The sequence below is a fragment of the Schistocerca piceifrons genome, chromosome 1, assembly GCF_021461385.2.
Source record: "Schistocerca piceifrons isolate TAMUIC-IGC-003096 chromosome 1, iqSchPice1.1, whole genome shotgun sequence".
Taxonomy (NCBI): domain Eukaryota; kingdom Metazoa; phylum Arthropoda; class Insecta; order Orthoptera; family Acrididae; genus Schistocerca; species Schistocerca piceifrons.
The window spans coordinates 694,351,444-694,363,480 of record NC_060138.1 but is presented as its reverse complement, the minus strand read 5'-3'; the positions used below and the strand labels follow the sequence as shown (position 1 = coordinate 694,363,480).

At 42.8% G+C, this 12,037-nt stretch overlaps 1 protein-coding gene across 1 annotated transcript in view; it reads right to left on the bottom strand.

The window, feature by feature from the left end:
- Positions 1 to 12,037, bottom strand: part of LOC124710084 (tyrosine-protein phosphatase non-receptor type 13-like) — a 242,409-nt gene that overhangs the window by 75,561 nt on the left and 154,811 nt on the right. Inside the window, exon 11 of the mRNA XM_047240895.1 lies at positions 6,953 to 7,378. Within this exon, the coding sequence (XP_047096851.1) occupies positions 6,953 to 7,378 (426 nt within the window). The remainder of the gene's footprint in view (positions 1 to 6,952; positions 7,379 to 12,037) is intronic.

The following is a 12,037-nucleotide window of genomic DNA, read 5'->3' as shown; positions in this document are numbered from 1 at the left end:
GGCCGGCGGTTTGCAGGCGGTACAGAGCGATGACGACAATGTCTCCGGTGGGTGTGGCGAATACACAAAGCATGTCCAGGTCAACGTCGGGTGAGAGGGGAACACATTTCACCAGGTGGCAGGGAATGGCAGAGGTTGTGTCATGAGCACCAGATGAAAGGAAACACACGACAAACAGTGTATCATCGCATAGTATTATAGAGATGTCGTGGATTATGTCTGGGGGGACAGGCACAAACACCTCGAGCGAGGGCACGTTCAAGATGGGGGGGCGTGATAAACCTCGACAGGGCAAGGCAGGCGACGGGGTAGAGGTCAAAGGGGCCGGCGAAGGGCCCAGTGGCGAGGGCGTGATTGTAGGTAAGCTCGACGTGGGGAGCATGTGATCACTCGACGGAGTGCGTGAGACCGGAGTAGAGGGCGAGGTCGGAGAAGAGATCAACGATTGGAGCTGGAAGTCACTCGACCGAGTGTGTGAGTCCGACGTGGAGGGAGTGGTCAGAGCGTTGTGACCCATGACAGTCAGTGGTGTGGTCGTGGCCTGAAGGGGTGTAGAAGCGGGCTCGACATGAGCAGGCTTAAGTCTGTTGAGAGAGACTTTAACAGCTGAATCTTTTATCTGGTTGTCATAGGTGTTGGCTGAGTGCCGGAGAACTCAGTACGGGCCGGTATATGGAGGTTGGAGCGAAGCACGGACAGTGTCATCTCGGAGCATGACATACTTGCAATTGTCCAGAGATTTCGGGACGCGAACCTTAGGGCGCGAGAGGCTGGCAGGCAGAGGGATATGGAGGTTGATGAAATGCCGTCTGATGCGGTCCATGAAGGAAGGTAAGTCAGACTGAGGGAGAGAAGCAGAAGGGCTCACAAGTTCGCCAGGGAGAACAATGTTCTGGCCGTATACGAACTCGGCTATTGTGCCTTTGAGGTCTCCCTTATAGATCACATGAATGCCGAGTAGCACAAGGGGAAGGGCCTCTGTGCATAGAGAGTCGTGGCATTGAAGAGCCGCCTTGAAAGTGCGGTTCCAGCACTCGACTAGCCCGTTACTTTGCGGGTGATATGCTGTGGTATGGATGCGCTGGATGCCGCAGATGTTAGAAATCTTGTTGAACAGGGCGGACTCAAATTTTCTGCCCTGGTCAGTCATGATGATAGTTGGATATCCGAAACGTGATACCTGTGACTCGACAAAAGCTCGAGCAACAGTTTCTGCCATAATATTGGGGAGGGGGACAGCTTCGACCCAGCGAGTTTTTTGGTCGATAGACGAGAGAACATAATGAAAGCTGTTAGGGGGGGGGGGGGGGGGGAGAGGGCCGACAATGTCAATATGAATATGCTGGAAATGCCCAGCAGGAGGGATCGAAAAGGTGCCAAGGGGGGGGGGGGGGGCGGATTGAAGTGTGCTTGTGTACTTTGCAGCGTTGGCACGCGATGCAGGGGCGTGCCCATTGCTGGCAGTCCTTGTTGACATTTCTCCACACAAAGCGCTCCGCTACGAGGTGGGCGGATGCACGAACATCGGGGTGGGCTAAATTATGCAGTGCATTGAAGACAGCTCGGCGGAGCATGGTTGGGATGAGGGGGCATAACGTGCCTGTACTGTCGTCGCACCAGATCTCACCACAAATGAAAGGGGAGGTGGTGCGGATGAAGTGTAGTGAAGAGGTAGAGTCTGAAATCAGGTTTTGCGTGTCCTCGTCGGTGGGTTGGAGGTTAGGCAGTTCAGAGAGGTCTAACAGCGAATGAACGGCGTCGACTCGTGAAAGGAAATCAGCAACTATGTTGTCAGCACCCTTTATGTGTGTGACATCGGTGGTGAACTGAGATATGAAGTCCATGTATCTAAAGCGGCGAGGAGGCGGGTCAGCTAGCGGGTTTGTAATGGTCGCAGCCAGGGGTTTGTGGTCTGTTAATACATTGAAAGGGTGTCCCTCAATGTCAGTCTTAAAATGCTTGATCACTTCGTAGACCGTGAGCAACTCCCTGTCAAATGCGGAATATTTCCGTTGTGCATTGATGAGCTTGCACGAGAAGAACTGCAGAGGCAAAGTCTGGCCGTCGATTGTCTGGCTAAGGACAGCATCTATGGCAGTATAGCTCACGTCTGTGGTGATGAAAAGCTGTGCATTGGGATGACGATAAGCGATGGTGCAGGCTTCGGCAAGAAGATTTTTGAGGGCAGTGAAAGAGTCAGTCATAGCACGGGTCCATGGAACGGGCCGAGATCCAGAAGTGTTGGTGCCTGCCAAGGCATGCGTACGTTGAGCCTGAATCTCCACAGCCCGAGGTAGATGTCAGCGATAACAATTAACCGTCCTCAGAAAGTGCCAGAGCTCTTTGAATGACGCAGGTCTGGGTAGGTTTAGTACTGTTTGTACTTTCTCAGGGGGCAGTGAAATGCCGTCGGCAGAGACCCAAAAACCAAGAAAAGTGACAGCGGGTTGAAGTAGCTGCAATTTGTCTTGGTTGGTCTCGATGCGTGCTGCCGCAAGAGTGTTCATAACAGTTTGCACATGTCTAATGTTGTCCTCGACGGAGGAACTGAACACCAGAATGTCATCAATGGGTTTGCTCAACGAAGCACAGGGGAAGTGAGTCTTAGACGGGTGATGAAACACGATGTTTCGCAATAAGTCCAGTGAAAGTTTGTGATGTCGCAAGAAGTCAATGCCTAGTATAGGTTCGTCCATTTCAATAAAAAAGTCCACTCGAGTTTGCAGTTTGCGGAGAATGAGATGACGTGGGGAGTTGAACCCGAGCATTGTAGTTTAGTTGAATTCACGGCCTGCAGTGAAGTATGATGAGGGCAGATGTTCAACAACACTAAGGACGGAGGCAGCAGCGAAACATTGGTGCCTGTGTCCACTAGGAAAAGGTATCCCAACGAAATGCCTTTAATGTAAAGTTGTCCGCAATTATCCGAGCATTCCCAGACAGAATGTAGCACTGGGGGGGTGCCTGTAACATTGTGTGCAGGAGGTGTTTGGGAAGTAGCAGGGTGGTCTGCAGTTCCGTGCCACCTCATCAAACCGTGTGTGGAAGTAAAAGTACGGGTGGTGCGGTTGCATTTCCTGCGGAGCGTTCATTGCCAGTGGCGGTGGCCAAGGTTCAGTGGCCGCAGCAGGCTCAGTTGCAGGAGGGGGCATGACCGTGGGCAGAGCCGGTGATGTCCCAGTAGCTTGTTTACTGCTTCACGGAGCGAGTGGAACGGTCGGCACACTGCGGCCCCGGCCGCATCCGGCCGCAGGACGATGAGCCTGAATCTGGGTCTTGTCAGGTAGGCAGTAGCTGGCGAAATAGGGCAGTGATGCATCATGTAGCTTGTCAGCAATTGTCACTGTTTGCTCAACAGGTTCAGGAGACCTTTGAGCCACAGCGAAGCGGATGTGAGGAGACAGTTTATCTGACCAGATGGTGAGGAGAGCCGTGTCAGATAGTAGATCGGCACTGACCAGGGCGCATAGCCGTCTCCAGAGCTGGAAAGGTTTGTCGTTGGCTAGTTGCTCGACGTGGAGCACTTGCCGTATTGCTGCCTCAGTTGAGCATGCAAGCCGATGTAGAACTGTCTTTTTGGCTAGAGTGTACTGGGTAGATGAGTTCGGGGCGTCGACCAGGTCAGCTATCAAGTCCTCCTGGTCTTGCAGGTGGGTGATGAGGCACAGAAACCTGGCTGACTTGTCTAGTTTGTAATGGTTGAACATTTCGTCCACAATTTTGAACCAGGTTGTTGCCCTGTCGGGATTAAACGGCGGCAGCATCGGTAAGTGTTGTAGAATGTTCGGAAGAACAGGTTGAGTTGAATTCGTCGGGGCACTGCCTGAAACATGCTGTTGTTGCTGTAGTATTCCAGTAGTGTGTGCCTCCAGGGGTTGTGGCTACAACGGCTGGTCGGGTGGCAGCGTGAAGGTGACGCATTGTGGTTGAGCGTGATCCGTCGCAACGTGGATGCAAGTGAGACACCATAATGTGTCGATTGTGGTTGCGGAAGCTCAACACGTTGCGGGTGTGTTCAGATTGACGCGTCGTGGAAGACTCACGCAGATGAGGCACCAAGATGTGCCGAGAACGGTAGCGGAAGCTCAACTGGAGCCGGCCCGGGGACGACAGGTTAGAAAAAGTTCAAAGTTTGAAAATGCGTGTTAGTACACGGAAAGCTTTACGTATGATCAGAGCCAGGGCCACCTGTGTTGAAGGGAGGCTGTGGAGGTGCGGGCTGTCCAGAAGCACAGTGTGGGAAATGATGTCGAACGTGGGATGGAATGTGTGAATGTTTACTGTTCATAGTCACTCCACTCAAAACAGTGTGCAGATAAGGTGAATGTCGTGGCACAAAACACTGAGGCATAGCAGTGGGACGGAGGTGGAGGTCAGGCACAGATAACAAGTTATTGTTCGTGTTGCAGGCCGAGGTATCGAAGTAGGAAGGCATGTGCTGATGCTAAACCGAGGCAGGTGCGGGAGTAGCCGAATGCTGAGGAGATTGACCTGTGAATGAAGCAGTTCCAGCCACGTGGCAGGTGGTACGGCATGGATTGCGGCATAGCAAATCATTGTCCTGGCGGTGGTAGGTTGTCCAACGAAGCATTTGCAGAAAAAGGCATTGGTCCCGCACTGCACGGAGATCTGTAAGAGGTAACTGCACCGTCGATGAGGGAGGGCACATGTGGTGGAAACAAAGGCATCTGATAGCCGGAGTCATGCACACTCGTAACCTCACTTATTGTTGCAGGCTCAAAAACGTCTGGCGAAATCGGTGCAATCGTCGAGTGAGACACATCGTGTTGCAGTCCTGGTGGGTGTACATCGCCCGCAACACGATGCATGTCGATCACAAAATCTGGCGTTACGCGTTGGGCCGAAGTCATTGTTTGAATGCTGTGTCGATCTAATACACCCGAAAATAACCGACGCAGAGGCCGCGGACACAGTAAAACGGCGAAAACGGAAGACGTTGCAACTCGGGGTCACCAGTGAGGGAGAAGTTCGGGTCGGTTACACCAAACAGCGCTCCCATTTTGCAGTAGTTCATTTATTCACCTAAACACATCAAAGGCTTACAAAGAACTGACATGGCGGAACTGCATAAACATAATGTTTAGCTTAGTTCAATGACGATACTCAGATTGATGCTGGTGTCTACCTCATCGGTGCCACACCATGTTACATGCTACAATTCAGAGCCCTCTAGTAGCAGAGGGTTGCAATTTGTGTCAGCAAAGTGAGAAAGTTGATTGAGTAATATGCATGACATGTAATATCTCAACCATTATTGAGAACAGAATAAAAAGTTTGAAGGCATTACTTTTCAGCTCGCCCTCTTAGTTGGAATTAAAATTGGACCAAACCAACAGTGAATTTTAATACCTTAAAATCAAGTCTGAATAAGGATCTTCATTATTCAAAAGATGAGTTGGATCAGAAAATGGCTTGGATCAATTATGACTGATGTAATAAAATTGATTCTGTGAAAATTTTTTGTAAAGCAAATTAGAAAATGTAAAAGAGAATTTGGAATCAAAATCAGTAACTTTCACTAATGGCATAACATACAGGAAACAAGAAATCAAAAGTAATTACACTAAGGATATGGTGGTGGTTGTTGATTCTCGTCGTTCTGAATTAAGAGAAAACCTTGTAGGTGCTCTTGCAGAAAACCTTGTAGACAGGGCAAACACAACTATGACTAATCATCTTGAGGATTAAAAAGCTGCTTCAGCTATATTTAATCTTTTTATTATAAAATTACAATCAGTTTTGTGGCAGTGAAAACCACATATTGTTACCAGTGGATTACTGTGAAGTAATTTGTTTAGGCTCCACCAATCATCATTGGATCCCTACAGTCTGCTGATCTTCATTCATTGAAATACCACCATTTTGTAGTTTATTAGCTTGGTTCTGACAACAAATTTTGGATTCCATGTTCTGGGCTACTTAGCTCTTGTGACTTAGTTACATGAGTATAATTTTCTCTGTTCTACATGTTTAAAAGTTTTTTTGTGTTAGCAGGCATTTCAGGGTATGTCACTCTTCCACGATTCATTGTTATACAGATGTCACCTGAGGAAGTGTTTTCAGTGCCACAAAACCTGTTGTGATGTGACAATAAAAAGATCACTGAAGTGTCTTATTAAAACCTGAGATGAATTAACAGAAGCACGACAAACTTGTTATAATACATCTAAAGGTAAATATTTTATAAGAGCTCAGAAACATGATGTTAGCAGCCAGAGAGAAATAATTGTTTGAAGAATGGCTAAGGTACAAGTTAAGTTCTGGTTATGGAATGAAACTTCTGCTGCAAAGTTAACAGAGTGTGTACTGGACCCGTACTACTGTCTGTCTGAGTACATTTGATTGACTGATGAAAGTTTTTTCATTAAACAACATCCAGACTGTAGTGAAGACACCCCCCATAATATTCAATAGTTTGATGAGGAGCTGGTTAATTGCCCAGCCATAAACAGAGAAATAATCATGATTACACTCCCATCACAGTTCCTACAGGATGGGCAAGTCTACCATGGTGAGCCAGGTATTCAGAAGTTCATTGTGGAATTTGGTTAAATATGAAATATATTGATGGAATAGTTCCATTTCCAATTGGGAATAGGCCTATATATATAAATGGAAACCCCTCATAAAAAGTATCTGTTGTATAGAATTACTTACACGTAATCAATACATCCATCAAGCTTTGAAATCAAGTCAGTATTAGTCTTCAACTGAGAAAAACCAAGAATGCATCTTAAAGCTAGAAATAAAATAATGGCCTTATTTTTTTGTTAACACTCTCATACCAAAAAAAGTACCTGACAGGTTGTGACACTTGCTCCTAAAAAGACTCTTTCTGTTTTCTTTGCTTTTGCAAGTTCACATACATCTTGGCATAAACAAATAAGTCACCTATTGTATGTTATAGTGAATACAGTGCATGTGGACTTACTGACAACATATGCTTCACTGGGCGGAGTTGCACAGGGTGAGCAGTCAGAGAGGGCAGGCAGAGATACCGTGTCTTCTGGAAGAGATGGTGGTTGCCAAAATAAATCTCGCTGTACAAGTACTCTTGTACCCATTTTGACACCAGGTCGCCACACTGATGACGGTCTACAAGGAACTTCATTTTCTTTGTTGTTTTGGAATCCATAACGTATCGACAAATTCATCTGCGGAGTACTGCACAAATCTGACTTGTTCAATTTTTTGACTGAATTATCTACAGGTTTTCCAACTTGATATTTTGTACCATTGATTTTTGAAGAAAATGTGTGCAGTCGAACTACATCAGGTTTCTTTGAGGAACTTTTTATTTTAGGCTGCTCTGGTGAGCTCATACACTTTGGTGATTCTTTCACAGGAATTCCAAACTCTGTAACAGATAAATAAAAATTCAAATTAAACTTAAACTTACCATGCATCCATCTCTTATTGCAAACAGCGAATAAATATTGAAGCCTTAATTTCAGAAACTGAGTAAATATTTTTCAAACTGAAGTAATGGTCACAACTACATTTCCAAAAAACTGTTTATGCATTTCTAATAACAGTATTTATCCACTGGTAGTCATGTGCTTCACACAGTAATTATAATTCTAGACCAGTACATATTACATAAGTAGTCAATTAATCATATGGTATTAAAAACACACAAAAAATTAAGTTTAAATCTTAATTTCTCATCTTCTGCATCCTTAGTGATAAATAAAGACCTGAAAAATTTGTGTTTTGCAACAAATGCTAATACAGATGTGAATTCTGCATCAAAATGTGAGAACACACAATTGCCTAACATAGGCTGTTTCACAACAAATTGTCTCTAGATGAATTATTTTATCAGAGGTACTTTGAAATTGCTTTATTTTCTGCATATAAGTATCAAACATATAACAAAATTTCAGTTATTGGTATTGACATCACCTGACAAAGCCCAATTTGGAAATATGTTGTGCATGGGAAGATGTTTGTAAAATACAATACAAAGTGTACGAACGCAACAACATACCACTGCGCTCACTTATGTTTGTTTGTAAGCCATAATTTTCAAAAGTGGGTGTAATGTGGGCACTTATAATGTGGCAATTTTACCTGGCAGATGTTTTGAACTGTTGGTCCAGCAAATACCACTAGAGGTCAGGCCTTAACTACCTCATAAACAGTAATCTGGCAATCTCAATACGCAATTGTGCGGCACCCATCCACAAATTCTGTGTGTTTCTTGTTGTTTTCTTTTATTACTTTGAAGTCAGTGAAGTGACTAATCATGCTGCATCACAGATTTCAATTCTGACCCTCACAACAATGTATCAGTTCTGCTTTCACAGAACACAGGTGTAGGTTACTGCCCTGTAAGGAGGAGACAAGACTTGCTTGTCAAAACCTCTCATTGCCCCTCTGGTGGTAAAAATTCTAGTTTGTTTACACTCATGGCCAGCTGTCAATATATTGTCCACAATCTGCACTATATCATCTGAAAACAAAACTTATCAGCATATTTCAACCACACTGAAATTCTTCCCATAACATGCAAATAGTTTTATTTTTGGTTCTACTACTTTGCTATGTGACTTGTCAGCACTATTTGTAGAACTGTCAAGTATGGGTAGCATAGCTATGGATAACCACAAAAGATCAAAATTAATATTCTGCAGATTCTGTAATCGACGAAATGGATGGAGAAAAATAATACTGAAAAACACCTTAAATTTGAGATGCACACAGTTTGCTGGCAGAAAAATAATGCTGCTTCCCAACACAGTGACCATTTGTAGAAAGATTAAATACAAAAACAAGAAGAAAACAAAGACCATTTTGGAATAAAACTGTTGAAGTTTTTGCAAAAGCAAACAATCCAATCAAAAAGTTCCCTGATCACTACTTTTTATAATGGTCAATATCAGAGCACTAAGGCTTTGTCTTCAGGCATGTCTGTGTGTCTATTACAATCATATACAAAAATATTTGTGAATTTCATCAAAAATATGTACGAATTTTGCCAAAAATAGATTAATATTTTGCTGAAAATAGATGCTACATTTTCCAGTCTCTAGTGATGAAGCAGCAGCTCAGTTGGATATGCATGAGGCAGAAAAGTAACTGTTACCCTCCTGGATTTTGCAGTCTAGATCAGGGTGAGAAGATGTGACCTTAATTCTTATTCACTTAGGCTAGTGTCCCAATCATTCTACTGTTCTGTTTGGCTACACATTATAATCCGAACAGTGTCTTAAGTACATTTATACTTGTCTATGTCAGTTGCTACAAATGAATTCTAAACTACTGTTAAGGACAACTGCGTGTGAATAATCTGTACTGAGCAAGAAATATATGTATGAAGGTTCTGGTAGAAATATAATAATCAATAAGACTGCAAGGTGAATCAGTAAGACCATTTAAATTACTGTACAATAAGATTCTCAGAAAAATTCAGATGATGCTGAGTGAGGAAAAGAGCATCATAAAAATCACTTCCCCAATTGAAGATGGAAGGAAGGACTTACAAGCAGAAGAATTGCGATAAAGCAATGAAATACTAAAAGTTGGTAATAAAATGCAGTTCAGAAAAAATTGAAACTACCAGAATATACAGCTGATGGCAAATGAAATAATAAAGGAGCAGTTAGCCATCTCACACAAGTACTTGGGAATACAAGTGATTGATTGGTTGATTGATTTGGGGAAGGGAACCAAACAGCAACGTCATTGGTCCCGTCAGATTAGGGAAGCATGGCAAAGAAAGTCAGCTATGCCCTTACAAAGGAACCACCCCGGCATTTGGCTGAAGCGATTTTGGGAAATTACAGAAAATCTAAAACGTGATGGCTGGACGCGGGCTTCAAGCGTCATCGTCCTGAATCCGAGCCCAGTGTGCTAGCCACTGTGCCATCTCGATAGGTAATATGAAATAGAATGTTCACATAAGTTCAGCCAAAGGTAGAGCAGAGGATGTATTTCGGTTCATTGGTAGGGTACTGGGGCATTTCAGTATGTAAATGATAACGTTTACAAAACATTTATGCGGTCTATCCTGGAAAATGGTTCAGATGTGTGGGATCCATGCCAAAAAGAAATGATTGGGAACTTTTTTTCTATATGGTCATTAAAGGAGTGATATGAATGAGGCTCTAGTGATGCCTAGTTTCCTTACTTAAGACTGGTTTTTAAACCATTGTAAGTGGGCTTTCATGGGATAGCTGACATTTATATTGTGATGCCTGCCAGTGTTCAGATTTCTTAGCATTTCTGTGACAGTCTCAAGTGAGTCTAATACACATGTTACCATTCGTGGTGTCCTTTTGTTTACATTCAATATCCTATTAGTCTTATCTGGTGTGAGTCTCACATTCTAGAGCAATATTCTAAAATCAGACTAACAGATATTTTGTAAGCAGTCTCCTCTGCGGATTAAATGTGCTTTCCCAGTACACTACAATGAACTGAGGTCTGTGTTTTACATGTGACTGAGTCTACGTGATCATTCCATTTCATACCTCTATAAATACCACACCTATGAATTTGTATGAGTTGATTGATCCAATAGTGACTCATGGATATTGTAGTCATAGGATAATATGATTTTTTTGTTTTGAGAAGTGCACAATTCTATATTTATGGGCATTTAAGCAAGTTGCCAATCTTTGTACTAGTTTGAAATCTTATCAAGAATCGACTGAATACCTGAGTGGCATTTTTCAGAATGAACTTTATTACATATACAATGGTTACTATAATCCAATTAAAATTACTTGACAGTAGATGTCTACCACTTGTGTCTGCAACCGCCCAGTTACAGGCAACTCACAAATAAGGCAGGTCTTTCACAAATGCTGTTAATGTGTAACACAGAACAATGTTGGGAGCAGCTGCTGCAAGCTATTATGGAAATGTGAGATGTCTTGTCAACAGTTGATTTTAAGTGACCAATGACTGAACTGCAGTAGACGGTGCATTTTTTAACCCCAAATTTGTCACTCAAGCAGGCACACATAGATTTGAAATGAAAGAAGAATGATAGGAAGAAAAATAATGACAAACAAAAAAGTCAATACAATGATGAAACTGGTCCAGCAAAGTATCAGAAATAAAAAGAAAACATTTAAACCAATTAATCGAATAAAAATAAAAGACTTCTGATTAGCTTTAGAAATACAAAAAACTATCGCTGCATTTGATAAGATTCGAAATTAGGACTTTTTGCACTTCAGGTTTATACATTAACTATGGCACTATGCCACTATACAGCATCTGGGTATTATATTAATGACTCTGGCACCCAGTTGCAATGATGAATTGCAGCCTTCAAAAATTCGGCTTTACACAATATCATGAAAAGCTTATCTAATGTAAGCCAATTTCTGTGATTACAATAATTTTATATGTGATGCTGAATCACATCTTGCACGGAAGGATGAAGTATGGTTTGGTTAATGCTGTGTATGAAAGCTGTGTATCTTGTCAGCATCATTTGTGTGTGTGTGTGTGTGTGTGTGTGTGTGTGTGTGTGTGTGTTGTTTTGGTGAGGTTAGCATGTGTAATGAAATACAAAATAAAAGGGCCAGGCCCAGGATTCTGAATCAAAACACATACTGAAAGTAAATTGGGCAAGAAATTGGAAGTGAACTGACCAGCTATTATGTCTGTTTGGCAATGATGAAAGGTTCAGTCATGAGCTTAGCAATCAGATTGGAGGAAACCAGCTCCATCGCATGAAAAGCCAACTATCAACTAACTTTAATCAGGCTGTAGTAATACTGTCTGCCAGGTCATTTATATATAACATTAATAACAAGAGATCCAGATCACTTCCCTGGACACAGCTTATAATTATATAAACAACACTTGTTCAGAGGTCAAGTTAACACTTGACTTACATTACTGCACAATGTATACCAACATTTAAAAACAATCTCAGTGATATTAATGGTACCTCTGTTGCAAGTCAATAGCTTTTCACTTTCTACTTGCATTTTTAAATAAGTCAGCAGGTCTGCTGCTTTTCTGCAGCTGTATAAAAGTTCTTGATAACTTTATG